At 40.7% G+C, this 26,983-nt stretch overlaps 2 protein-coding genes and 10 non-coding genes across 12 annotated transcripts; all 12 read right to left on the bottom strand.

Moving 5' to 3' along the window:
• Positions 1 to 173: 173 nt before the first annotated feature.
• Positions 174 to 245, bottom strand: TRNAC-GCA (transfer RNA cysteine (anticodon GCA)). The gene has a single exon. It is a non-coding gene; the product is annotated as a tRNA-Cys (tRNA).
• A 445-nt stretch (positions 246 to 690) lies between these two features.
• Positions 691 to 762, bottom strand: TRNAR-ACG (transfer RNA arginine (anticodon ACG)). The gene has a single exon. It is a non-coding gene; the product is annotated as a tRNA-Arg (tRNA).
• A 446-nt stretch (positions 763 to 1,208) lies between these two features.
• Positions 1,209 to 1,280, bottom strand: TRNAC-GCA (transfer RNA cysteine (anticodon GCA)). Its single transcript has one exon. It is a non-coding gene; the product is annotated as a tRNA-Cys (tRNA).
• Positions 1,281 to 1,717: 437 nt separating this feature from the next.
• Positions 1,718 to 1,789, bottom strand: TRNAP-GGG (transfer RNA proline (anticodon GGG)). Its single transcript has one exon. It is a non-coding gene; the product is annotated as a tRNA-Pro (tRNA).
• Positions 1,790 to 3,014: 1,225 nt separating this feature from the next.
• TRNAC-GCA (transfer RNA cysteine (anticodon GCA)) lies at positions 3,015 to 3,086 on the bottom strand. The gene has a single exon. It is a non-coding gene; the product is annotated as a tRNA-Cys (tRNA).
• Positions 3,087 to 3,523: 437 nt separating this feature from the next.
• TRNAP-GGG (transfer RNA proline (anticodon GGG)) lies at positions 3,524 to 3,595 on the bottom strand. Its single transcript has one exon. It is a non-coding gene; the product is annotated as a tRNA-Pro (tRNA).
• A 58-nt stretch (positions 3,596 to 3,653) lies between these two features.
• Positions 3,654 to 3,725, bottom strand: TRNAC-GCA (transfer RNA cysteine (anticodon GCA)). The gene has a single exon. It is a non-coding gene; the product is annotated as a tRNA-Cys (tRNA).
• Positions 3,726 to 4,171: 446 nt separating this feature from the next.
• On the bottom strand, positions 4,172 to 4,243 carry TRNAP-GGG (transfer RNA proline (anticodon GGG)). Its single transcript has one exon. It is a non-coding gene; the product is annotated as a tRNA-Pro (tRNA).
• Positions 4,244 to 4,301: 58 nt separating this feature from the next.
• TRNAC-GCA (transfer RNA cysteine (anticodon GCA)) lies at positions 4,302 to 4,373 on the bottom strand. The gene has a single exon. It is a non-coding gene; the product is annotated as a tRNA-Cys (tRNA).
• Positions 4,374 to 4,819: 446 nt separating this feature from the next.
• On the bottom strand, positions 4,820 to 4,891 carry TRNAC-GCA (transfer RNA cysteine (anticodon GCA)). Its single transcript has one exon. It is a non-coding gene; the product is annotated as a tRNA-Cys (tRNA).
• Positions 4,892 to 6,845: 1,954 nt separating this feature from the next.
• Positions 6,846 to 7,250, bottom strand: LOC149655137 (uncharacterized). Its single transcript, XM_089845040.1, has one exon. The coding sequence runs from the start codon at positions 7,248 to 7,250 to the stop codon at positions 6,846 to 6,848; it is 405 nt and encodes a 134-aa protein (XP_089701166.1).
• A 3,824-nt stretch (positions 7,251 to 11,074) lies between these two features.
• Positions 11,075 to 12,300, bottom strand: LOC149655136 (uncharacterized). Its single transcript, XM_089845039.1, has 3 exons — positions 12,270 to 12,300; positions 11,538 to 11,862; positions 11,075 to 11,480 (listed from the first exon to the last, which is right to left on the bottom strand). The coding sequence occupies exons 1-3, from the start codon at positions 12,298 to 12,300 to the stop codon at positions 11,075 to 11,077; spliced, it is 762 nt and encodes a 253-aa protein (XP_089701165.1).
• Between the last annotated feature and the right edge of the window lie 14,683 nt (positions 12,301 to 26,983).

The raw sequence follows: 26,983 nt of genomic DNA, 5'->3' as shown, positions 1-26,983 counted from the left end.
ATAGCCAAAATGTCGATTTAAATAAAATAAACGGAATGATCCGTGCTGTTACAGGGGGAACTCGGGCTTGAACCAAGGACCTTTCGATCTGCAGTCAAATGCGAGTTATCACTCCTTGTTCCTAGCCGTAATGTCGATTTAACTAAAATAATTGGAATGATCCGTGCTGTTACAGGGGGAACTCGGGTTTGAACCAAGGACCTCTCGATCTGCAGTCGAATGCTCTACCACTGAGCTATCCCCCTTGTTCATAACCGTAATTTCGATTTAACTAAAATAAACGGAATGATCCATGCTGTTACAGGGGGAACTCGGTTTGAACCAAGGACCTCTCGATCTGCAATCGAATGCTCTACCACTTAACTACTCCCCCTTGTTAAAGGCCGTAATGTCGATTTAACTAAAATAAACGGAATGATCCGTGCTACTACAGGGAGAACTCGGGTTTGATACAAGGACCTCTCGATCTGCAGTCGAATGCTCTACCACTGAGCTATTCCCCCTTGTTCAGAGCCGTAATGTCGATTTAACTAAAATAAACGGAATGATCCGTGCTGTTACAGGGGGAACTCGGGTTTGAACCAAAGACCTCTCGATCTCAGTCGAATGCTCTACCACTGAGCTATTCCCCTTTGTTCCTCGCCGTAATGTCGATTTAACTAAAATAAAGGGAATAATCCGTGCTGTTACAGGGGGAACTCGAGTTTGAACCAAGGACCTCTCGATCCGTAGTCGAATGCTCTACCACTAAGCTATCCCCCTTGTTCATAGCCAAAATGTCGATTTAAATAAAATAAACGGAATGATCCGTGCTGTTACAGGGGGAACTCGGGTTTGAACCAAGGACCTCTGGATCTGCAGTCGAATGCTCTACCACTGAGCTATTCCCCCTTGTTCAAGGCCCCAAAGTCGATTTAACTAAAATAAACGGAATGATCCGTGCTGTTACAGGGGGAACTCGGGTGTGAACCAAGGACCTCTCGATCTGCAGTCGAATGCTCTAACACTGAGCTAATCCCCCTTGTTAAAGGCCGTAATGTCGATTTAACTAAAATAAACGGAATGATCCGTGCTATTACAGGGGGAACTCGGGTTTGAACCAAAGACCTCTCGATCTCAGTCGAATGCTCTACCACTGAGCTATTCCCCTTTCTTCCTCGCCGTAATGTCGATTTAACTAAAATAAAGGGAATAATCCGTGCTGTTACAGGGGGAACTCGGGTTTGAACCAAGGACCTCTCGATCTGCAGTCGAATGCTCTACCACTGAGCTATTCCCCCTTGTTTAAGGCCGTAATGTCGATTTAACTAAAATAAACGGAATGATACGTGCTGTTACAGGGGGAACACGGGTTTGAACCAAGGACCTCTCGATCTGCAGTCGAATGCTCTACCACTAAGCTATTCCTCTTGTTCATAGTCGTAATGTCGTTTTAAATAAAATAAACTGAATGATCCGTGCTGTTACAGGGGGAACTCGGGTTTGAACCAAGGACCTTTCGATCTGCAGTCGAATGCGAGTTGTCCCTCCTTGTTCCTAGCCGTAATGTCGATTTAACTAAAATAATTGGAATGATCCGTGCTGTTACAGGGTGAACTCGGTTTGAACCAAGGACCTCTCGACCTGCAATCGAATGCTCTACCACTTAACTATTCCCCCTTGTTAAAGGCCGTAATGTCGATTTAACTAAAATAAACGGAATGATCCGTGCTACTACAGGGAGAACTCGGGTTTGATACAAGGACCTCTCGATCCCCAGTCGAATGCTCTACCACTGAGCTATTCCCCCTTGTTCAGAGCCGTAATGTCGATTTAACTAAAATAAACGGAATGATCCGTGCTGTTACAGGGGGAACTCGGGTTTGAACCAAGGACCTCTCGATCTGCAGTCGAAACCCCTAACACTGAGCTAATCCCCCTTGTTAAAGGCCGTAATGTCGATTTAACTAAAATAAACGGAATGATCCGTGCTGTTACATGGGGAACTCGGGTTTGAACCAAGGATCTCTCGATCTGCAGTCGAATGCTCTACCACTGAGCTATTCCCCCTTGTTCAGAGCCGTAATGTCGATTTAACTAAAATAAACGGAATGATCCGTGCTGTTACAGGGGGAACTCGTTTTGAGCCAAGGACCTCTCGATCTGCAGTTGAATGCTCTACCACTTAACTATTCCCCCGTGTTAAAGGCCGTAATGTCGATTTAACTAAAATAAACGGAATGATGCGTGCTATTACAGGGGGAACTCCGGTTTGAACCAAGGACCTTTCGATCTGCAGTCGAATGCTCTACCACTGAGCTATTCCCCCTTGTTCAGAGCCGTAATGTCGTTTAACTAAAATAAACGGAATGATCCGTGCTGTTACAGGGGGAACTCGGGTGTGAACCAAGGACCTCTCGATCTGCAGTCGAATGCTCTACCACTGAGCTATTCCCCCTTGTTCATAACCGTAATGTCGATTTAACTAAAATAAACGGAATGATCCGTGCTGTTACAGGGGGAACTCGGGTGTGAACCAAGGACCTCTCGATCTGCAGTCGAATGCTCTAACACTGAGCTATTCCCCCTTGATAAAGGCCGTAATGTCGATTTAAATAAAATAAACGGAATGATCCGTGCTGTTACAGGGGGAACTCGGGTTTGAACCAAGGACCTCTGGATCTGCAGTCGAATGCTCTACCACTGAGCTATTCCCCCTTGTTCAAGGCCCCAAAGTCGATTTAACTAAAATAAACGGAATGATCCGTGCTGTTACAGGGGGAACTCGGGTGTGAACCAAGGACCTCTCGATCTGCAGTCGAATGCTCTAACACTGAGCTAATCCCCCTTGTTAAAGGCCGTAATGTCGATTTAACTAAAATAAACGGAATGATCCGTGCTATTACAGGGGGAACTCGGGTTTGAACCAAAGACCTCTCGATCTCAGTCGAATGCTCTACCACTGAGCTATTCCCCTTTGTTCCTCGCCGTAATGTCGATTTAACTAAAATAAAGGGTATAATCCGTGCTGTTACAGGGGGAACTCGGGTTTGAACCAAGGACCTCTCGATCTGCAGTCGAATGCTCTACCACTGAGCTATTCCCCCTTGTTTAAGGCCGTAATGTCGATTTAACTAAAATAAACGGAATGATACGTGCTGTTACAGGGGGAACTCGGGTTTGAACCAAGGACCTCTCGATCTGCAGTCGAATGCTCTACCACTAAGCTATTCCTCTTGTTCATAGTCGTAATGTCGTTTTAAATAAAATAAACTGAATGATCCGTGCTGTTACAGGGGGAACTCGGGTTTGAACCAAGGACCTTTCGATCTGCAGTCGAATGCGAGTTGTCCCTCCTTGTTCCTAGCCGTAATGTCGATTTAACTAAAATAATTGGAATGATCCGTGCTGTTACAGGGTGAACTCGGTTTGAACCAAGGACCTCTCGACCTGCAATCGAATGCTCTACCACTTAACTATTCCCCCTTGTTAAAGGCCGTAATGTCGATTTAACTAAAATAAACGGAATGATCCGTGCTACTACAGGGAGAACTCGGGTTTGATACAAGGACCTCTCGATCCCCAGTCGAATGCTCTACCACTGAGCTATTTCCCCTTGTTCAGAGCCGTAATGTCGATTTAACTAAAATAAACGGAATGATCCGTGCTGTTACAGGGGGAACTCGGGTTTGAACCAAGGACCTCTCGATCTGCAGTCGAATGCTCTACCACTGAGCTATTCCCCCTTGTTCAAGGCCCCAAAGTCGTTTTAACTAAAATAAACGGAATGATCCGTGCTGTTACATGGGGAACTTGGGTTTGAACCAAGGATCTCTCGATCTGCAGTCGAATGCTCTACCACTGAGCTATTCCCCCTTGTTCAGAGCCGTAATGTCGATTTAACTAAAATAAACGGAATGATCCGTGCTGTTACAGGGGGAACTCGTTTTGAGCCAAGGACCTCTCGATCTGCAGTTGAATGCTCTACCACTTAACTATTCCCCCGTGTTAAAGGCCGTAATGTCGATTTAACTAAAATAAACGGAATGATGCGTGCTATTACAGGGGGAACTCCGGTTTGAACCAAGGACCTTTCGATCTGCAGTCGAATGCTCTACCACTGAGCTATTCCCCCTTGTTCAGAGCCGTAATGTCGTTTAACTAAAATAAACGGAATGATCCGTGCTTTTACAGGGAGAACTCGGGTTTGATACAAGGACCTCTCGATCCCCAGTCGAATGCTCTACCACTGAGCTATTTCCCCTTGTTCAGAGCCGTAATGTCGATTTAACTAAAATAAACGGAATGATCCGTGCTGTTACAGGGGGAACTCGGGTTTGAACCAAGGACCTCTCGATCTGCAGTCGAATGCTCTACCACTGAGCTATTCCCCCTTGTTCAAGGCCCCAAAGTCGTTTTAACTAAAATAAACGGAATGATCCGTGCTGTTACATGGGGAACTCGGGTTTGAACCAAGGATCTCTCGATCTGCAGTCGAATGCTCTACCACTGAGCTATTCCCCCTTGTTCAGAGCCGTAATGTCGATTTAACTAAAATAAACGGAATGATCCGTGCTGTTACAGGGGGAACTCGTTTTGAGCCAAGGACCTCTCGATCTGCAGTTGAATGCTCTACCACTTAACTATTCCCCCGTGTTAAAGGCCGTAATGTCGATTTAACTAAAATAAACGGAATGATGCGTGCTATTACAGGGGGAACTCCGGTTTGAACCAAGGACCTTTCGATCTGCAGTCGAATGCTCTACCACTGAGCTATTCCCCCTTGTTCAGAGCCGTAATGTCGTTTAACTAAAATAAACGGAATGATCCGTGCTTTTACAGGGAGAACTCGGGTTTGAACCAAGGACCTCTCGATCTGCAGTCGAATGCTCTACCACTGAGCTATTCCCCCTTGTTCATAACCGTAATGTCGATTTAACTAAAATAAACGGAATGATCCGTGCTTTTACAGGGGGAACTCGGGTGTGAACCAAGGACCTCTCGATCTGCAGTCGAATGCTCTAACACTGAGCTATTCCCCCTTGATAAAGGCCGTAATGTCGATTTAACTAAAATAAACGGAATGATCCGTGCTATTACAGGGGGAACTCGGGTTTGAACCAAAGACCTCGCGATCTCAGTCGAATGCTCTACCACTGAGCTATTCCCCTTTGTTCCTCGCCGTAATGTCGATTTAACTAAAATAAAAGGAATGATCCGTGCTGTTACAGGGGGAACTCGGGTTTGAACCAAAGACCTCTCGATCTATAGTAAAATGCTCTACCACTGTGCTATTCCCCCTTGTTCATAGCCGTAATGTCGATTTAACTAAAATAAACGGAATGATTCGTGCTACTACAGGGAGAACTCGGGTTTGATACAAGGACCTCTCGATCTGCAGTCGAATGCTGAACCACTGAGCCATTTCCCATCGTTCATAGCCGTAATGTCGAATTAACTAAAATATATAATATAATATAAATATACAATATAATTCCATGAAATACCTTTTTGTCCGCAAAATTTCTTTCAATTGGTTTTCCAATCGATTGGAAATCCTGGTCCCCTCTCTTAAAAGTGAGAGCATTATCACTAAATATCGAATGTGGGATTCCTCTCCTACCGACCATACGCCTGAATGCCAGCAAGAAATCGTCCGTTTTCATTGAGTGCGCCAGTTCCAAATGCATCGCCCTAGTTACACCACAAGTAAACAAGCAGATGTAACACTTGGTTTTAAATTTCCCGTTAGATATATACAACGGTCCTGCAAAATCTATTGCTGTTACCCTAAATGGGGGCGCTTTGTTGATTCTTTCTAACGGTAGGGGTGCTGTTGGAGCATGATAAGGTTTAGCCGCAAACCTTTTACAAATTAAACAATCGGAGATGACAAGCCTTTGTCATCTGCCTTCCCGCTATGATCCAGTATTGTTCACGGGTTTGCGCGAGGGTGGTTTGCACTCTCCCGTGCAACATTTGCCAATGACTACCATTTGTTATTAATTCTGAAAGCTTATTTTTGGGCAGAATGATTGGGTGCTTTTTCGCGTATGACATGAGAGATTTTTGCAATCTCCCCCAACGCAAAGAATCCCGTCCTCATTTAGGTGGGGATTTAGAGAAAGTATTTTTGATTTCGGGTTAATTGGTTGATTAATTTTTAAAGCGTTTATTTCAGGTTTAAATTCTCTTCCTTGGGTATGTTTGACCCATCTCAATTCAGCCCTACCCATTTCTTCGGCCGGGATTGGCCCCGTCCTATTGTTAATACCCATTTTAAGCTCGTAGAACCTAAATACTAATGCCGTTACTCGTAAAAGGCGCCCTATAGAACTAAATTTGTTAATGTCTATCAAATTTTCTAAGCTTTTGGGTGCTTTTATTTCAACCGCTAAGGTTAAAACTTTTCGTTTTTCTTTTTCAAAGTTTTCTAGTTTAGTTTCATCTAGTTTTAGATCGTTTAAATGTTTGTTTGGCCATTCGGATTTTCCCAAAATTAATCTAGGCGGCCCCGAAAACCATAATTGATTGTTGACCAATTTATCCGCCGACAGACCCCTTGTGGGGAGGTCTGCGGGATTTTGTGTGCCTGGGCAGTGAGCCCAACTTTTGGGGTTCGAATGTTTGTGTATTTCGGCTATTCTGTTGGATACGAAAGGTGTGAATTTATCCTTTTCGTCTCTTATCCAAGATATTGCTATTGTGGAATCCGACCAATAGTAAACGGCTTCAAGATTTTCTTTAAAGGTTGGCTTAATGTAATCAACTAAACTAACGCCTAAATAACAACCCATCAGCTCTAACCTGGGTAGAGTGTGTTTCCCTTTAAGGGGTGCTACCCGAGTTTTTGACGTTATGAGTGACTAGTCCACCCTTTGAGAAGTGGTCGTAAATCTTTCATAGACAGCGCACGCATTGGCGCCCAAGCTATCGTCGCAAAAGCAGTGAAGCTCTTGCGTAACTACCCTTTCTCCTCCAAAATATTTTCGGGGAATTTCTAATTTTGATATCTGTGGCATTTCGTTTGCCCAAGTTTCGAATGCCTTTGTTATTTCGTCCGGTAGGGTGCTATCCCAATTTTTGTCTTTGATTTTCCAAATCCCGTGGAAAATCAGTTTAGCTCTTGTGACGTAAGGCGCCAAAAGACCGATCGGATCAAATATTTTGGCAACCGAACTCAAAACTGAGCGTTTGTTACTTTTTCGTTTTGTAGCTTCTCGAGTATGGTTTCCAAATTGAATGAGAATTTGTCTAAACCTGTGTCCCATTTGATGCCTAGTATTTTTACTATTTCGGGGTCCGTTTCTCCTCTGAATATTTCTTCACCTTCGTGATTTCAGTCGTACGTTTAACACATGTCTCTAAGTTCGGGACTATTTGTCCTCCACTTTCTGAAACGCATATTCGCGGCAATCATTAATTGATATATACCTTGCGATAATTCGAATGCCCCCTGGACATTCTCCTCCCCAGTCCCTAGATTATCGACGTATACCGATTCATCCAGAACTTTTACGATTTTAGGGTCTGCTCCCTTGCAATTGTGAATGTGGTATTTTATGGTCCCCCCAACAAAAATGGCGAGGAATTTATCCCGAAGGGTACTCGGGCTATTAGCATTATTTTGTACAGTCGCCGCAATTAAAAACTTTCTCTCTCGCGACGTCTTGTTTCAATCATAAGCCGCAAATTATTGATCTGATACAATGGGTATAAAAAAACGTATCTTGTATTGTTGTTTCAATAAATTTTTTACTAAGCGTTTTTTTTCCACTCTCCACTTTCCATTTCCAACTGCTAAATAGGGGGTTTTGAATGATTGGGATGATTTTAAAGAGAAGGTGAACAGTTGAGCATAGCTCGTCCGAATTACCGAATGACATTCCAGTAAAGGGAGAGTGATGTTAATTGCAATTTTCTGAATACACGTCCCCCACGGAATCAATGCCTTGAGCCATATTTTTATGGATAGAGATCCCCTTTAATGTTGCACAAATATATAATCAACAATTGTGGAATGAAACTTCAAATTTTCCTCCGGTGAAGATATGGCCACGGGTGCGACATTCTGTTCCACTATGGTTCGCAAATGCCAGGGGGTGGAGAATGATTTCTATCTAGATTAGTGGGCGATTCTTGATGTCAGTTTCAACATAAGTCTGCACGAACGTTTGGTTGAAAACGGCGCATTTCGGAGAGAACCATCTAGAAATTCAATGGCCAACCAATTCCCTCAATATGTCACCCATTGAAAACCGCTTGGTGGAGGAAATACAGGTTCACTGAAAAGGAGAATACCCACATTCAAAGCATAGCATGGGTCACAAAGTGGTGCCTACATTTGAGGAAGTGGTTGTGTTCTTTGTATTCAACTAATTGGGATTCGCCATAACGAAGATGACGAACCTTTCTCAAGAAACACTTTATTTACAATGCGAAATTAGCATTATACTAAAGTTCCACTAGTCTTAGCAGTGTATCCGATGGCAAATTATTATCTTTTTGAGAATCAATGGAATCTGCTGAGCTGCACGAAGCATTAAATCCTTAAAGGTTAAGTAAGGACGCAATGTAGAGTGTGTATATATTTTATTGAGAACTACCCAACCAACATAACTAGTTAAATAAAGAATAAAGACACTTTGCTAATTACTATCGAACATTTATTCTTAATTATGAACATGGTTAGGATAAATACATTTATGCGTTGTCATTTTTAATTTCATTATGCGATTAATATTTGATCATCTTACCGTTGGCGTTTACAACCTGTTGCATTCTCTGCGGCATTGATGAAAACAGATTGTTTATATAATCGGGCCGCTCACCAACCTCTTCCCATGCGGCCTGGATGATGGTGAAAAGTTCGTCCTTATCATTGGGAATTATATTGTTCTGGGATACAATCCTTTTCATAATCGCCCAGACGTTTTCGATTGGAGATAAGTCGGGTGAATTTCTTGGCCAGGTAATTAGATCTATTTCCGGATGATTCTCCTTCAAATACGCCATGGTTGCACGTGACTTGTGTATACTCGAATTATCTTGTTGAAATATAAATTTACCGTCCGGAAAATGATTGTCTACAACATGAGGGAAAAACGTATGTTCCAATACATCAATATACTTATCGGAATTTAGGTGCCCTTCTATTCGTGCTAAGGTGCCAATTTCATGTTTTGAAATATAACCCCACACTGGCACAGAAAACCGTCCGCTATTCCGGATTGAATGAATGTTAGCCGCATCATATCGGGTCCCTTTCTCTCTCCACACTCTTACGTGATGGTCCGTAGATGAACAAAATGTTGATTCGTCGCTGATGACAACTTCATCCCATTCGTTCCTCCAGTGCAGGTGAGCGCGCGCAAATGCTAGGCGTTCTTGTTCGTGCTCTGGTTTGAGATATGGCTTCTCCGCGGCGATACGACTGTGTAGCCCAACGTCACGTAATCGGTTTCTAATCGTTGTTTCCGACGCTTCCAATTCCATGATGGATTTTACAGATCGAACCGTGGTGGTAGGATTATTCACAACAAGAGCAGCAATAACGTCGTCTTCTTCTGCAGTGGTAAGGCGTGGAGTTCCAGGTCTTGGTTTGTCGGTCAATCGCCCATTTTCACCATAAGCGGCGATTATGAAAAGGATTGTATCCCAGAACAATATAATTCCCAATGATAAGGACGAACTTTTCACCATCATCCAGGCGGCATGGGAAGAGGTTGGTGAGTGGCCCGATTATATAAACAATCTGTTTTCATCAATGCCGCAGAGAATGCAACAGGTTGTAAACGCCAACGGTAAGATGTCAAATATTAATCGCATAATGAAATTAAAAATGAAAACGCATAAATGTATTTATCCTAACCATGTTCATAATTAAGAATATATGTTCGATAGTAATTAGCAAAGTGTCTTTATTCTTTATTTAACTTGTTATGTTGGTTGGGTAGTTCTCAATAAAATATATACACACTCTACATTGCGTCCTTACTTAACCTTCAAGGATTTAATACTTCGTGCAGCTCAGCAGATGCCATTGATTGTCAATAAGAACATAATTTGCCATGGGATACACTGCTAAGACTAGTGTAACTTTAGTATAATACTAATTTCGCATTGTAAATAAAGGGTTTCTTGAGAAAGGTTCGTCATCTTGATTATGGCGAATCCCAATTAGTTGAAGACAATGAACACAACCACTTTCTCAAATGTAGGCACCACTTTGTGACCCATGCTATACTTTGAATGTGGGTATTCTCCTTTTCAGTGAACCTTTATTTCCTCCATCAAGCGGTTTTCAATGGGTGACATATTGAGGAAATTGGTTGGCCATTGAATTTCTAGATGGTTCTCTCCGAAATGCGCCGTTTTCAACCAAACGTTCGTGCAGACTTATGTTGAATCTGACATCAAAAATCGCCCACTAATCTAGATAGAAATCTTTCTCCACCCCCTGGCATTTGCGAACCATAGTGGAACAGAATGTCGCACCCGTGGCCATATCTTCACCGGAGGAAGATTTTAAGTTTCATTCCACAATTGTTGATTATATCTTTGTGCAATATGGCTCAAGGCATTGATTCCGTGGGGGACGTGTATTCAGAAAATTGCAATTAACATCACTCTCCCTTTACTGGAATGTCATTCGGTAATTCGGACGAGCTATGCTCAACTGTTCACCTTCTCTTTAAAATCATCCCAATCATTCAAAACCCCCTATTTAGCAGTTGGAAATGGAAAGTGGAGAGTGAAAAAAAAACGCTTAGTAAAAAATTTATTGAAACAACAATATAAGATACGTTTTTTTATACCCATTGTATCAGATCAATAATTTGCGGCTTATGATTGAAACAAGACGTCGCGAGAGAGAAAGTTTTTAATTGCGGCGACTGTACTGGTTAGGCACAATGTTTTCGTTTTTCTCTCTGACCCATAGGAATCTAACATGGTCCCTCCCGGACGGGTTTAACCCCACCATCAAGAACGCTTTTTCAATGTCAGCTGTGATTGATGGCGATGTTATTTATACGAAATTTTAACAATAGAAGCAGATCTAGGTTTAGATTTGGCCCAGTGTTCAAGCAATCGTTTAAAGAAGGGCCCCCTTGGCGTGACTAGATCCATCGAAAACTACGCGAATTTTCGTGGTTTCTACTTGCTCTCTTTTAACAGCGCGATATGGTAGGTAATATGTTCCGATACCACCCTTGTCGCCGGGGGGAACCTCTTCGACGATACCTAGGCTGATCTGTTCATCTATAACGCCTTTATAATCGCTATAGAGCTGTGGGTCTTTTTGGAATTTTGACACTAAAAAACCTTTACGTTTGGAAACTATGCCTAAGTTATTGGGTAGGATGTCCTTTTCGGTTTTGAATGGAAAAGACACGTTATATTTCTTTCCATCAAATTTAATTTCATCTTCGAATTTCTTTATGACTTCTTCGTCCTTTTGATTTATGTTTTTTATCGGGTCCCCTTCTGTAATCCCTATACTTTCGAAGTCCCAAAATACTTTCAACCTGTCGGAAATCTCCCTTACACTAACTCACATGCTAATAATGGTGCAATTGTTTGAAATACCATTGTTATCAGAATCAGTAGGGCCTTGTAGAGCGTACCCAAACAGAGTTATAATGGCCACTATCTTACTATCACTGAATCTGTGAATGTAGTTTTGGTATATTTCATAATAGTAATCTCCTCCTACCAAAAATTGGATGTCGGAATTTTTGGGGCCATTTATTGTGGGCTTATCCGCAAGATCCCACCCTTTGTTTTGTATGAAATTCTCCACCTCTTGACTGTTTGCCACCGATAAAGATTTGCATAGGTATGGCACCTCTATCGCGTTTATCTTGATGGTTTTGTGTTTATCTGTAGAGTTAACGTAACCTTTCTTCTTATTTCAGATACGGGCTCGGGGCTACCGAAATGATATACCTCGATTAGTTTTTCCCCAATTACTGGTAGATTTAATTCGTGAGATACCTGTTCTTCTATAAATCTACACATAGAGCGTGGGTCTAGTAATCCTCTTACTTCTAATGCGGATTCTTGTTTTTCAGGGTTTCTTGTCTTACCCTTTGCAATAGAACCAACCCTTTTCCGCGTTCTCCGCGCCTATTGCGCTCACTACAGAGCAGTTTTGGTTTACAGCTAATGGGGGTTTTGATTTCTCAGCGTCCTGCCCGAGTCCTGCCCCTCGTCGGCAGGAGTTTTGTTTTTATTAGAGGGATTTTCATCGCAAATTGAATAGTTGTGGCGTTTTTTGCGTTGCTTACATTCGGGAAAAGGGGATGGGCAGTCAGTCATTAGATGCGTGGTGCGTAAGCAAATAAAACATCTATTCTGACTTCTCAACATATCCCGTTTTTGATTTAAATTGAATTTCGCGAGGGGCCGGACATGGAGCGATTTTGTGTACGGGATTTCAAGATTTTGGGATTTTCAAAATGATTTTGGAATTTTGACTTGGATTTTAGGATTTTGAAACTTTGACCAGGATTTTAGGATTTTGAACGGTATTTTGGGAATTTAACCCTTATTATAGGATTTTGAACGGTATTTTTGGAATCTGACCCTGATTTTAGTTTTCAACTTATTTTTATAGTGTTCTGAGCGCTGAATTTTATGCCAGTGTATTATCGTCGGATTTCAATACCAAGTAAATTATTTTCATTCAATTTATTATACTACCACGTATGTGTAGTGTAAAACCGAAATTTAAAGTAGATCACCTATTCATCATATTTTAAAACCATATTTAATGCATATCAGGGGAGTGGCGCTAGTTATGTTAACAAATTAGGCGACCGTCACAACAAATCCGTTTTAAAACCCTTAAAATTAAATAGATTTTTATTACATTTAACACTCGGCCTATCTACTAGTTTTCATCGTAACATGTTGAAACAATTAAGAAGTAGAAACTTATCCGAGAGTTATCTGTAGAATAAGAGAACAAGTTGCGAAACTAAAATAAACCTCTCCGAGGTGAGACGAGGGCTAACTACCAAATTAAGAGGTTTTTCTTAAATAACTAAATAAATATAATTTATATTAATTATTTTAGTTGTCAGAAATCTACCTTAGTTCTATTTAAGTCGTTTTAAGAAACTTTATTCCTAAAATAATTTTAAACATAGCTATTTTTAACATTTGATTTCTAGCGACAGAGAGTAAGGGTGGCCTTGTAACCCAGGTTTTAACCCCCTTCTTCCCCCCTTTCAGGGTGGGGGTAAAACCTGGGTTTTAAAGCCATCCCGGGGGTGGGGGGAGATGGGGGGAATTGAGGGGGGAGGAGATGGGGAAAATTTGAATTGTTGAGCCACCTGGTGGTGGTTTTCTTGATGACGTCACGGCTAATTTTTTTATGACGTCACGTGGCTGGTACCTGTAGGGGTAGGCTTATGCTAGGCTTATGGTATGGTAGATCCTGAAAAGATAGGCTTATGCTATATTAGATCCTGCAAGATAGGCTTATGCTAGGTTATTCTAGGCTTATTATTATTACGACTCGGGTTTTAGTCAAAACTTTTAATGAACACAATCAATTCCAATTAATTCGCGAATGTACGCGTCGCTATTTAAGCAAATGTAGAATAAATTATATAATTAAAGTTTACGCGTCAAGTTTTTGTCACGAACTAAGTTACAAAAGTCTTCGAAAATGCTCGAAGGAACTATACACACTAATTTTTCACACGGGCGTAATCATTGTGAGACATAGTACCGCGACTTACATAATATTTTTGATATATATCAATCATGCGTTTTACAATAGCTTCGTACATGCATTTAATAACTTCGGCTTGATCATTTAAAAGCTTGAAGTGAAATCTCATAAAACTAAATTTCTCGTTCAGTTTCCCTGCCTCGGCCTTTGTTAGCGTGAATACGCTGCCATCGTCGAATACTATATTCCCCTACATAACGGTTATTTTTAGCCATATCGTAGTATACGATAGGCTCTTAGTTTGACCCGAGCCGTAGTAGTAATAGTAGTAGTAGTAGTCGTGGCTGGAGTTTTCGCTTTCGTTATCGTCAGATTTTAGCTTAAAAGGAACTTTATAATACCACAACCCACCCATAGGGGTAACTGGGCTCGGTTAGAGATTTAATTTTAATTAAAATTTTTCAGGTCAGACCCGGGAATCGAACCAGGGTCGCTGGCGCAGAAGACAGACATTCTAACCACTAAACCATAGAGACTTGATAGAAACTCCGAGTTTTTTATTATTTATTTTTATCTCTAAAATGTGATGTGGGGTGGGGTACCTCTTAATCTGTGGGGTCGGAAACTTTTGAATTTTTATCTGTGGGGTCGGATACTTATGAATTTAAATGTTTGGGCTTTTTATATTTATTTCCTTTTATTTATGTGCTAATTAAATAGATAACGATTTTCCCCGTTTCCTAGCGCGCTCCTCATGTGTTTCGTTCTCGTTCGGTAGCTATCGTCATCTATGCTATGTTTGACTGGAAAGTTTTGGCGGTTAATTCAAATGTGGGTTTAGATAAAGCTAACATAGTGTTAAATGAGCGTTATGCGTTTGATCATTTTAGCATTGCTAAAGGTAAATCGAGGGGATAATCACTATAACTAAACTTTCCCTTTCAAAAGTTTCTCGGCATAAGTCCTTGTTAGAAATTAATAAGATGCGATAAGTGTGCATCGGCATAAGTCTATGTTGTGAACTCGTTAAGGGGATTATCACTAAAAACTATCTGTTCTTCGATTTGCCGGAATCGAGGGGCTATTAACTCTGATTTTATGCACGGTAAATCAATTAAGCATAGAAAAAGATAACGCTATTCACTCATTAGGGTAAGGTATAGAGGGGTTATCCACTCATTAGGGTAGGGTATAGAGGGGCTATTCACTCGTACGATACGGCTACTATTACGAGCCCTTGGGCCGTCTTGTTATTTTCAAGTTCAAGTAACGATAATTACCCCAGTCACCACTTTCTATAGCTGAATAGATCTCCGTCCACTCCTCCATAAATTCCTTCAAAACGTCTTCCGAGATGGTGAGAATTGTTCCGTCCTTCTTTGTCAAAAGTAGGCTTGGCTTGAATCCATTGACCCCGAAAACGGCAGAGCATTCAGCCCCGAGTCTAACACGGGCGTTCACGCGGTAAGCTCCTACTTTGGTGGACATTCTTGCTACAGGTCTTTACGGCTTAAAAGCTGAGGACTGAATGATCTTTATTGCGTGATTTTCTTGAATGCGGGGTTGGTACTTAGCCTGAGGGTATATTGACTGGTGCTTTTCTTTTTTATTGCCCTTTATTGGCCAGATGGTTTAGTACCTTAAAAGGGGGCGTGGCTAAACTAGTTGCATTGTTATCAATGGAATCTGTATTTAGATTGAGTTATGACTCACACAAACGTGTTAAGACATTCCATCGGCTTTTTTTATTTATACGTAACAACGCGTTGACGGGTCTATGGCCATAAAAAGGGACAGAACTTGAACAAAAGAATTAATCCCCATCCGTTTTTATTTTTACTATATAGACGTGTCTTATTGGGTTTAGGGGCATGGTCGAATCAGTTGTATTGTTATGAATGGAATCTATTTTCGGATTTATTGCTTTGTTAGTTGGCGACTCTTCATACTACGAAACATTTAATTGATTCCAGGTGTTTGCCCCGAAGTCTCAACATGTTTTGTCTTTGTTGCGTTACCCGAAATTAAAGTAATATTTTTAAAATACCAAAATGCAAATTCAACTAGGAATACAGTTACTAGGATGAAAGTAACTGCCAGTATTTTCCCTGGCTTTGGAAGAGCTTCGCGAATTAACGTCTGCTTAGTAACAGCATCCATTAGAATCTAACCTTTCATCCCCTTATTTGGGGTATAAATAGCGTCTGATTTGGTCAGGACCTCATTAGATTGTTAGACACCGCCAGGATAAGATGAATCGAGAAATTACCCGTCTAGAAACGTTTGGTGCATTTGCGAATACGTTTGTAAAACCGTCAGAACTAGCCCGTCATGGGTTTTACTATTTAAGTTCGGGGACGGACGCTGTTAAATGCCATTTTTGTGACTTAACGCTACGAGGATGGGAACCTAACGACAATGTTTTCGAAGAGCATCAGAAATTCAAGGCAGACTGTCCATTACTTCAAGGATTACCAACAAATAACATGCGTATATTCATCCAAAACCCATTGACTAAAGACATGCCACCAAACAGAAAGTACAGAGATGCCCCTCAAGAAGAGTGGGAGAAAGAAAAAGTCATTCCGCCAACCCAACCCATACCAACAACACTTACTGCGAATGACGATATTGTACTAAGAATTAAACGCGTTAATCTCGAGAAAGCTATAATTGAAATGTTTATTCAAGAACTTTTGCGACATGAAAGTTAGGTCCTATTATTGTAATATATTCCATACCTTATTACGTTTCTAAATTATAAAAGAACCAATCAAAAAACTTGAAATGTAACTCGAAATAAATATAATTTTTTCCTTAATTTGTTCTTTGTAATGCTATTATACCTACTACATCCTTGATAAAACCTTTTCAGTGGTGATAGTGTAGGGTGTTACTTAGTTTTTCTCAACACATTTCGTGTTAAAAGTAAAACGTTTTTGAACATTTACATTGCATTATACCCACGCGAAACGCGTCATTTAAAATTCCTAAAATCCCATAGGAATACATAGGGAATTGAATAATCCATCGGAACGAAAACAGTCGTATTCATTACATTTTAACAACACGAAACGCGTCATTTGAAAAAAAAACATTTCAAATGTTTAAAGCGTTGAAATAAATTCTAACTAAATTTATCAAAATCATTCCTATTTTCAGTCTTGACAGTTCCTCAAAATCATTTATGGCTTTAGGGAGGGGTGAATGACCTCGGGTCCCTGAGATGCATTGGAATTTATTTTTCTTTAATTGGGCCACCCCACAGGTTGGTTTATGAACTTGAAAAGGGGGGGACTGAACTTGTACAAAAGCATCTATTCCCTTTGTCTTTTTGGGTCATTCCAAGACTTCTATGGCCATAAAAGAGGGCTGAACACTAACAAAAGAATTTATTTTGTCAATTCTTTAATTGGTCCCCACACCAGATGGTTTAGGACCTTAAAAGGGGGCGTGGTCGAACCAGTTGTATTGTTATCAGCGGAATTTATATTTAGAGTGTTTTATGACTAGCCCAAACGTGTTAAGACATGTTTATGACAATGAGGGGATCTATTTTTTTTCTAATTGTATCACGAAAGTATAAAAGGGCGGATCACTCTAGGCTACTCATCAGTTTAGTTCTGACCGCTGTTGATGCAAGCCAAGAACTCTTCTGCTCCCAAACAACACTTGTGAGTTTTTCCGTGCCCATATCATAGTGCTTTAGTATTTTTAACACGTGTTTTAGTATTTTAAATTTTTTATAAGTATTTTAGTATTTTAACTTAGTTTTTACAAGTGTTTTAGTATTTTCATTTAGTTTTACAAGTATTTTCAATTTTTTACAAGTGTTTTAGAATTTTTAACTTAGTATTTTACAAGTACTTAAATTTTTATAAATACTTTCAATTTTTTATAAGTACTTTCATTTTAGTTTTTTATAAGTACATTACTGTTTTATTGTTTTAGTATATTTTTGTGTTTTAGTATTATTATTTAGGCCTATTCAGATTTATTATTAGTATTTTGTGGTATCTGTATTTTTAAATTATCGCAATGGCCAACTCTAATGTAGAAATTGAACTCCCTATTGAAGTTGATAGTTTTTTAGTCGACTTTCCAGACTCGTTAGAAATAGCCTTTTTAAATGCCGATGACACGTTTATGGCAAACTATTCTACACCCCCGTCTATGTTTAACATTACCTCGCAGTCTATGGCAAACAATAGCCCTTCTCCTCCTTTATCGCCTCTGGAAGAGGCGTTTCAAAACGACGATGTTTCTTTCTTATACGGTTATACTACCCCTCCTATAGCTCCATCTCAGAATGAGTCAATGGATTTGGGGGAAGGACAGTTAGGGGGTGGGGTTCTTTCTCCTCCACCTCCATCTCCGCTAGTTGCACCACCAGGTGTAAACGTACTTTCTAGCGGGGTAGTGTCCTTCCCCAATTTTAATCTTGATGGATGGGAAATGGAAGTACAATTTGACAATAACATCGTCGAATCTGTAAGCGACTTCCTAGAATACGTTTTGGACGACTGTTTGCCCGATGACATGATTGCAATTTCAATGACAAGCATTAATAATCCAGGCATTCAAACCGCAGACTTTAGTTTTAGAAGAAGGGATCAAATAGATATTGGATTCATACTAGAAGGCGTATAATTCCGAAGGAGGATCAAAGTTTTTTCTCGGTTCTATAGGAATAACCATACAGCGTGTGAGGTTGCACCAAGGCGCTCGCCGAGGAAAGGCTATTGGAATCTGTAGCTTCGAGACTTTTGCCAGGGAGAAAAAATGTATTATACAAATCAAAAACAACGATCGGCTATGCTTCCCTTATTCTCTAGTTTTTGCTAGAATACACAGGGGTCATACAATGCATCCCCTTGACAAAAGCCTCGAGGCGGATTTCAAAACACTATGTCGTACCGATATTAGTAAAAAATCAGGAGAGAGGCTTAGGAAGATGGCGGAGGAATTAGCCGAGGCAGCGGAAATACCATTGGACGAATGTGCGGGGGCGGGTGCTCTACCTCGATTTCAAGCGTAATAAGAGGCTTAGGGAGGTGGGGTATAAGGTAATCGAAATTCCACAAATTGAGGGAGCAAAAGCCCGAAATTAACACCTTTCTATCTTCTATTCATATCCAAATCGATGCGTGGGCACCACTCAATACCCGTAACGCATTTTTCGGGGGACGTACTTCCGCTCTATGTCTTCATCACAAGGTTAAGCCTGGAGAGGAGATTCGATATGTCGACGTCACTAGTCTGTATCCATGGTGTAACAAATACGGTAAACTACCATACGGCCACCCTACGATCTTGACAGACAGCTTCCCACCCATTAACGAGATTGAAGGTTTTATTAAACTGGATATCCTTCCCCCTCGTAACCTCTTCCACCCCGTTTTACCCCAAAAGATCGGGGGGAAATTGTGCTTTGCCCTGTGTCAGCTGGGCGCTGAAAACAAATATCAGGGGGATTGCACACATTCCGACGAGGAAAGAGTTATTAGGGGGACGTTTGTGGCGGACGAAGTCCATTTAGCAGTTAGAAAGAGTTACGTGGTTGTTAAAATCCACGAAGCCTGGTCGTACAAAATATCTCAGTACGACCCCTTAACAAAAAGTTGCGGGCTTTTTAACAATTACGTCAACTGCTTTCTGAAGCTAAAACAGGAAATTAGCGGCTGGCCTTCTGACGTAGTAACCCAAGCGCAGAAAGATCAATACGTAGCCGAGTACTACGAAAAGGAAGGGGTAAAACTTGATCCTAGCTGTATCGAGAAGAACGCTGGCAAGCGTACCATCGCCAAACTGTGTTTGAATTCGTTTTGGGTCAAATTTGGTGAGAGGACTCGCCTTGACAAGGTAGAAGTCTTCGATGATCCACAGAAGTTCTTTAACTTGTTCTATGACCCAGCAATTGAGGTCAAGACGTTGATACCAGTTAGCGACGACATTTGCGTTGCTAAGTGGTGTTATATCAACGAGATTGACCCAATTAATAAAAATTTCAGTGTTCCGATCGCAGCCTACACCACTGCCATGGCCAGGATTAAGCTTTATTCCTACCTCGAACGCTTGGGTGAGTCTGTTTTATATACAGACACTGATTCGATACTGTACGTTTACACACCAGGGGGCGTCGAAATCGAAACTGGGAATTTCCTACGTGAAATGACCAGTGAGCTTGAAAAGTACGGACCCGCGGCCTACATCGAAGAATATGCGAGTGGTGGATGTAAGAACTACGGAATCCGAGTTGTGAACCCTGATACCGGATCGACAGCCGTCGAGATGAAGGTTAAGGGGTTCCGACTTAACCATACCACCAGAGATTTGGTTAACATGGATCGGTTAATGGGACTTATAGGCATTTACGAACCGCCGGCGGAACCAATCCAAGTACCAATCCCCAAGCAAATACGCCGAAAGGCTGATCACACTGTAATAAGTGTCGACCAATCCAAGGTTTATAGAACTGTGGTGGATAAGGTTAGGTTAATTGAAGATTTCCGCACGCTACCTAACGGTTACCGAGTTTGAGTACATTCGACAGTATCTATTTCTGTGAGGGGTCTCTTCTTTTTTATTTATTTATTTATTTATTTATCTAGTCAGTCCCGGTGATATTAATTTATTTATATATTTATCTAGTCAACATGTATTTAGTCGTTATATAAAGTCTAGCCATATTGTTTTTTTTTATCTATATTGTCAATTAGTCATTTTCGTCTCGATGAAATGTCCTGGGATTAACTAATTTTTTCGTCAATGCTTCCTTAAATACCCCATGTATTTTCGAAATTGCAATTGTTCATTTTACGTGTCGATCTCATCTATATATATATATATATATATATATACAAAATATTAGAGAACAGGGAAGCCATGTTTTCCCCTAATATAAGCGAAATACATTGGTTCTACGGTGAATGGCAACCTTTTTTCGAAAGTTTGAGAAAATTTGTGGTTTTCAAACAAGGTATGCCAGATTTATCAGAATATACAGGCGGTAAGCCTTGCCTTTTAATCATTGATGACTTGATGACCGAGAACAAAGGAGAAGTTGGTTCTCTTTTTACCAAGGGAACGCATCATCGCAACTTGAGTGTAATTTATATCGTCCAAAACGTATTCCATCCAAAGACTCTAGAGATGTTTCTTTGAACGCTCATTATCTTATTCTTATGAAATCTCCTAGAGACAAATTGCAAAGTTCAATAATAGCTAGACAAATGTTTGCCGATAAATGGCGTTTCGCTGTCGATGCCTACCGTGACGCTACTAGTTTACCTTTCGGATATTTATTATTCGATCTACACCAAAGATGCCCCGAGAATCATAGACTTAGGACTGGAATATTTCCCGACAACCCTTGCGAAGTTTACATTCCCAAATAATTATAATAATAGACGGGTGTTTAGCCATCTCTTCATTTAGTCACTATGTCTTATGCCGTTCGGTCGCAAAGATATTTGCTCTCCGTTTTTGCCAATTCCCCTCGAAAACATCGTAGGATCATATTACGTAACGCCAAGAAACCCTTAATTGACGCAATCGCAGAGTGGGTTGAAAATACTTTACACGGTAACGTTAAATTAAATAAAAGCCAAAACAAAACGTGATATACTAGTTCAGGAGGGTGGTAGTTTCTTTTCTTTCCTTTTCCCTCTGGTTTCCTCTATTATCGGCGCCATAACAGGAGGTAGTCAGTAAAAATGCTGTACGCTCAGAAAATGGTCCTTGTCCCTAGCTCTACCTTTAGAAGCGACCCGTTCCCACACCCCCAACAAGTAGTTTCGGAATTGGACAATGAAATGAATGTTATTTTAGCTCGTAAAGATTTAGACGAATCCTCAAAATGGCGCTTATACGAACAGACTCTACAAAGATAAAATAATTTACATATTATCGCTAGGCAACCTATACCCACGGTCCCCCAACCGACATCCAACTATTATAACTTGGCTTGGTTAGACAATATCCCCCTTAAATATAAAGGGCTTGTACAAATTATCGTTGATCAGATGTCCACTACCCCTGAAAAGCTTAGGTGGACAGATAGTGGGGAAGTTATAGTTAATGATGCAATAATACCCGGCTCGAATATTAGAGATATAGCTTTAGAATTTGTCAAGCCTTCCCCTAACAAAGACCCAAAACCTAGAGGTTTTTACGCATTTACAAACCTACTTTCTAGTTTTTCCCCTCTAGCCTCGTATACAATACCCCAACAAATTAAAATCAAAAGAACTAGAGCTCCCAAAGTTAGTGTCAAGGCAGCAGCTAAAAAATTAAAACCGAGTCTCCGAAATGGGCAGCGTACGTAAAATCTCCAGAATTTTAGAAGGTATCTACTTTAACCCTTCCGACCCCGCCAGTTTCGGGGGTGCTGAAAAATTATATTTAGCAGTGAAATTAAAGGGGATTAGTAAGAAACAATTACTAGATTGGTTAAAGGGAAAAGATGAGTATCCTTTACATAAGAGAGTTTTTAGAAAGTTTAAAAGAAACAAGGTGGTTGTAACTAACATAGGAGATCAATATCAGGCGGATTTGAACGACATGCGTTCTTTGAGTCGCACAACGACGGGTACAAATACATATTAACCGTAATAGATTGCTTTAGCAGAAGAGCTTGAGCCGTACCTTTAAAATCAAAAAGCGGTGTTGAAACGGTTGAGGCTTTTAAGTCTGTCTTTAGAGAAAGGGTTCCTAGGAAGCTTCAGACGGATAAAGGTACCGAATTTAGAAATTCCCAATTACAAGGATACTTGAAGGAGAAAGGGGTTATATTTTTTACAACTGAGAATGGCGATATAAAAGCGTGTATGGTAGAAAGATTAAATCAAACTTTAAAGTCACGCATGTACAGGTATTTTACAGAAAAAAATACCAATAGATATATAGATGTTTTAGATGATCTGGTAAATGCTTACAATAACTCGGTGCATTCCGCAATAAAAGTGACTCCTTTGGAAGTTACTGGAACCAATGTCCTTCAGGTTTTTAAAAATGTATACGGAAAGTACTTTAGCGAAAGGAAAGTTTACGGGAAAAAATTAAAGGTGGGCGAATACGTTCGAGTAAGTAGAAATAAGATGATTTTTGAAAAAGGGTACGAGCGAACTTACACAATAGAGGTTTTTAAAATAGTGGGAAAAATAGAGAGACGCCCTCCGGTATTCAAAGTAGAAGATTTAAACGGGAAACCAATAAAGGGGGTGTTTTACGGGATGGAACTTCAGTCGGTAGCTAGACCCGAGACGTACAAGATCGAGAAAGTAATTCGTAAGCGGACTAGGAGAGGACAAAAGGAGCTCTTTGTAAAGTGGTTAGGCTATCCCCCTCCTATGAATTGTTGGATTCCGGCTAAAGATGTAGTCTACCTTTTACCTAACGCTACCAAGCAACGCTAGCATGAAAATTTATGACAACAACAAGACGTCTTCGTACACTACCAAGTTGCCCCAGGTTATAGAGCTGATCGGGGATGACTGGGAGGTTGCTCTAGTAGAAGTTTTGTACCCAATGTCCTTTTTTAACATACCCAGTGAGGAAGGTCACGTTCAGGTGGTCTCGCATGAAAATAAAAAAGGTCGGGACGGAAAATCACAGCCTATTGTTAAAGCCGAGGCCTTTATAGTTCCCGGGGGTTATTACAAATCATTAGAAGCCCTCCTTAAACAAATAGCTTCCGGATTAAACGGCTTTCAATACGGTTCAAAGTGTAAATTTGATTCGGATCCCCTCTCTGATTACATTTCTTTAACTATTCAACCTAACGGTATCTTGGCTCTTTCTCCCACTTTGAAAAGGATATTTGGATATAAAACCCCAAAAGGCCAAAGTACGTCTTTCTCTTGCCCTTCAGATAAAACCAGCCAATCGTATAGAAGCTCTGTTCCCGCTAATTTAAATTATTATATTCCCGACCAATTGTTTATTTATTCCGATATAGTAGCTAATGAATTTATAGGCAATACGGTAGCCCCGCTACTTCGTATAGTAGGCGTAGACAGCGAAAAACCTCACGGTTCGACTATAACTAAATCACTTAACTCTCCCCATTACGTTAAAGTTGCTAAACGTTACTTTGATACTATAGACATTGATATAAGGAATAGTTTAGGCCAAGCCGCGTCATTCGAGTTTGGAACGTCGACCTGTAAACTACACTTTAGACCATGCCAAAACCCCAAACATTAGAGTCTCGTTGCGAGTATAGGAGGTATTATTTAGATCAGGTAGGGGGTGGAGGGGTGTCAAAAGTATTTGTCGGGACCCCCCACCAAAAACGTCACGGGATTGGAAGCGCCCTGAAAGGGTGATTTAGATGGGCACGCCCCTTATTAATTAGAGGTGCAAAGTATCTGGCACCTAGAGCTATTAGTACGGGACAAAAGATTCTTGGTGACGTAATGCAAGGTCAGAATGTGAAAAAAGCCGCGAAAAAGAGATTGCAGGAAACTTATGAGAACATGACTGCTGCTCAGCAAGGTTCAGGATTAATGATAAAGAGACGCAAAGTTAAACGCCTATCAGTTTATCACCGTCATTCAAAGCAGACGCCACGCTATATATTTAGCTCCTGAAAAAATCATGTTTTCTCTCCAAGCTCTTAAGAGTGAATTGGACCTTTTTGCCCCTGTGCCGATTCAAACTAGTGTTGAACATGCTCAAGGTGTATGGGCCAAACCCTTGGCGGCCATTGGTGATAGCTCTACCCTCGAATACCTCATCTCGGGCAATGGAGATAGCTACATCGATGTAGCCCATACCATGCATTACAACAAAGTCAAAATCACCAACGAAGATGGAAGTGATCTTCCTGATGCCGCCGTGGTAGCTTTCGTGAACAACGCTGACCATGCATTGTGGAGAACTTGCGATGTTTTCTTGAACAATACCCGAGTTTCTTCAGCCGCTCAAAACTACGCCTTCACTTCTTTTATCGAAACTGTCTCAAATTACGGACCCGCGGCCAAAAAATCTCACCTCATGATGGCCGGATGGGAAAAGGACGAAGCCGGAGAGTTCGACGACTTTTCAAATAAAGGTTTGTCGCTCGAATGACTAAAACTGCTAAATCGGCCATGATTGAATTTTTTACATCCGTGTTTAGTGACGTGTTTAATATTCCCGAATATCTCTTAAACGGGGTGGACCTTAAAGTCGTGTTTACTCGCAACAAGGACGAGTTTGCCTTAATGTGTGAAGAAACAGCCACTATCAAAAACTGTAAAGTCATGATACTAGACGCTGCACTCGCGGTACGTAAAATTAAACTCAGTCCTAAAATATTGTTAGCGCATGAAGCAGCGCTTAATAACGGTACTGCCAAATATAATTTTACGCTCACCGAACTTAAAACTAAAACTATCTCTACCGGAAGTAGCACCGAGAGTTTTAACAATATATATCTAGGCCCTCAGCCTAATCGCGTCATTATTGGAATAGTATCCAACGCGGCGTTCAAGGGCAGTTACGCTCTGAATCCCTTTAACTTTAAAACTTGGGATTTAAATTTTTTGTCTCTGTATCTCGATAACGAACAAATACCTTCGAAACCGTTGACTCCTGATTTCGGTAAAAACTTGTATATACAAGCTTATCAAACATTGTTCGCGGGCACGGGTATTCATTATAAAGACGACGGTAACGATATTACTCCCGACGAGTTTCCCAACGGGTTAACCTTCTACGCTTTTGATCTGACACCGGACCTATCTGCTAGTGAAACAAACCACTGGAACCCCGTTAAGCAAGGACAATTAAGATTGGACATGGGATTCGCTAAACCTTTGTCGGAAGCCGCAGTCTGCATTGTATACGCCGAATTTCAAAGCATGATTCAAATCGATAAAAATAGAAACGTAATTGTAGATTATTAAAATGTCAGCAACCACCACCGTAGACTTGATTCACGCTTTATCAGATACGCCCAACTTTTTGGGTGTTTTCGCATCAAATAGGTTACCTAAGGTTACCAGACAACTTCAGAGGTTAGAAAGTAGCGTATGCGGGCAGTATAGCGCCCTCTATCTTATTCATAGAAGTAAGAAGAAAAGTACGAAAGCCTTCCTTAAAGCTTTTACCGCAAATCGAAAAATTAACGATATGAAAATTGCTAAACAATTTCAAAATCATATACGGCGACTAAAAAAGTGTAAAAGGAGCTTATTAAGAAACCGTGTGGTTGCCTGATGGTAATGCGTCCAGCTCTGTGTTGTTTCAACAACATTTGAGTTTCCATTCCAGGGTTCGACTTCCTACCAACGGCGCTTTATTAGTCCGGTATAGGAAAAAAAGAACTTCAGATATGGCTTGAATCAAGTTTAAGGAGGTTTTTTTTAAATATTTAACCAATTTATTATTAATTCAACTTAATTATGTATGTTATTATCACGCTAATTAAATGTTTTTGATTTAAAATCCGATTGTTTTACAACTAGCATAAGCCTAGAATAACCTAGCATAAGCCTATCTTTCAGGATCTACCATAGCATAAGCCTACCAGGATCTACAATAGCATAAGCCTATCCCTACAGGTACCAGCCACTTGACGTCATCAAAAATTAGCCGTGACGTCATCAAGAAAACCACAACCATGTGTCTCAACAATTCAAATTTCCCGCCAACAACATCACGTGACGTCATCAATTCAACCCCCATTCAACCCCCTCCAACACCATCACGTGACGTCATTAATTACCCCCCCCCGGGATGGCTTTATAACCCAGGTTTTACCCCCCCCTGAAAGGGGGAAAGAAGGGTGGTAAAACCTGGGTTATAAGGCCACCCTTACTCTCTAGCGACCATATTTTTCACTGATTTTGTAAATTTATGAGGCAATTGGTTCATATTAAACGATAAGACAAGTTGGGAAACAAAAATAAACCTCTCCAAGTGGAGACGCAATTACCAGATTTTTTTTAAAAAAATAAAATTAAATAATCGTCATTAATTTACCTCTATTCCTAAAGTCATTTTAAACATAACTATTGTTGATCTTTGAATTCAAGCGTATGCCTCTTTGACAACTTTGGAATTTAGGGATAAGCAAACCCGCAATTTCGTTATCCTTTGGTGGAAGCCGTGCCATTGGGAGGCTAGAGGTTTCTCGTAACCCTAGCCGATCGCCGCGTACTTCTTAATCCTAACGATGGTAGAAGAAACCAAAAATTGCTTTCTGTGAACACGTTTGCTCCTATTTGCCAACTGCGGACGCGGTGACAGACTCACACACACCCCCAGATCGTACGTCCAGTGTAATGCCTCTCCGTGACGTTAACGTCACTCGGCGAGGTAAAATGCCGCAAT

The sequence above is a fragment of the Phalangium opilio genome, unplaced genomic scaffold (assembly GCF_054372755.1).
Source record: "Phalangium opilio isolate 3A_F unplaced genomic scaffold, DU_Popi_V2 ptg000078l_1, whole genome shotgun sequence".
NCBI classification, from domain to species: Eukaryota; Metazoa; Arthropoda; class Arachnida; order Opiliones; family Phalangiidae; genus Phalangium; species Phalangium opilio.
The sequence above is the reverse complement of the archived record's forward strand: the minus strand, read 5'-3'. Positions and strand labels throughout refer to the sequence as shown.

Coding starts and splice junctions, on each gene's coding strand:
- LOC149655137 (XM_089845040.1), bottom strand. CDS start 7,250: ATGGGACACAGGTTTAGACAAATTCTCATTCAATTTGGAAACCATACT.
- LOC149655136 (XM_089845039.1), bottom strand. CDS start 12,300: ATGACTGACTGCCCATCCCCTTTTCCCGAAT. Junction 11,863..12,269: donor CCCATCCCCTTTTCCCGAAT/GTAAGCAACGCA, acceptor TTAACTCTACAG/ATAAACACAAAACCATCAAG. Junction 11,481..11,537: donor AATTGCACCATTATTAGCAT/GTGAGTTAGTGT, acceptor GGACTTCGAAAG/TATAGGGATTACAGAAGGGG.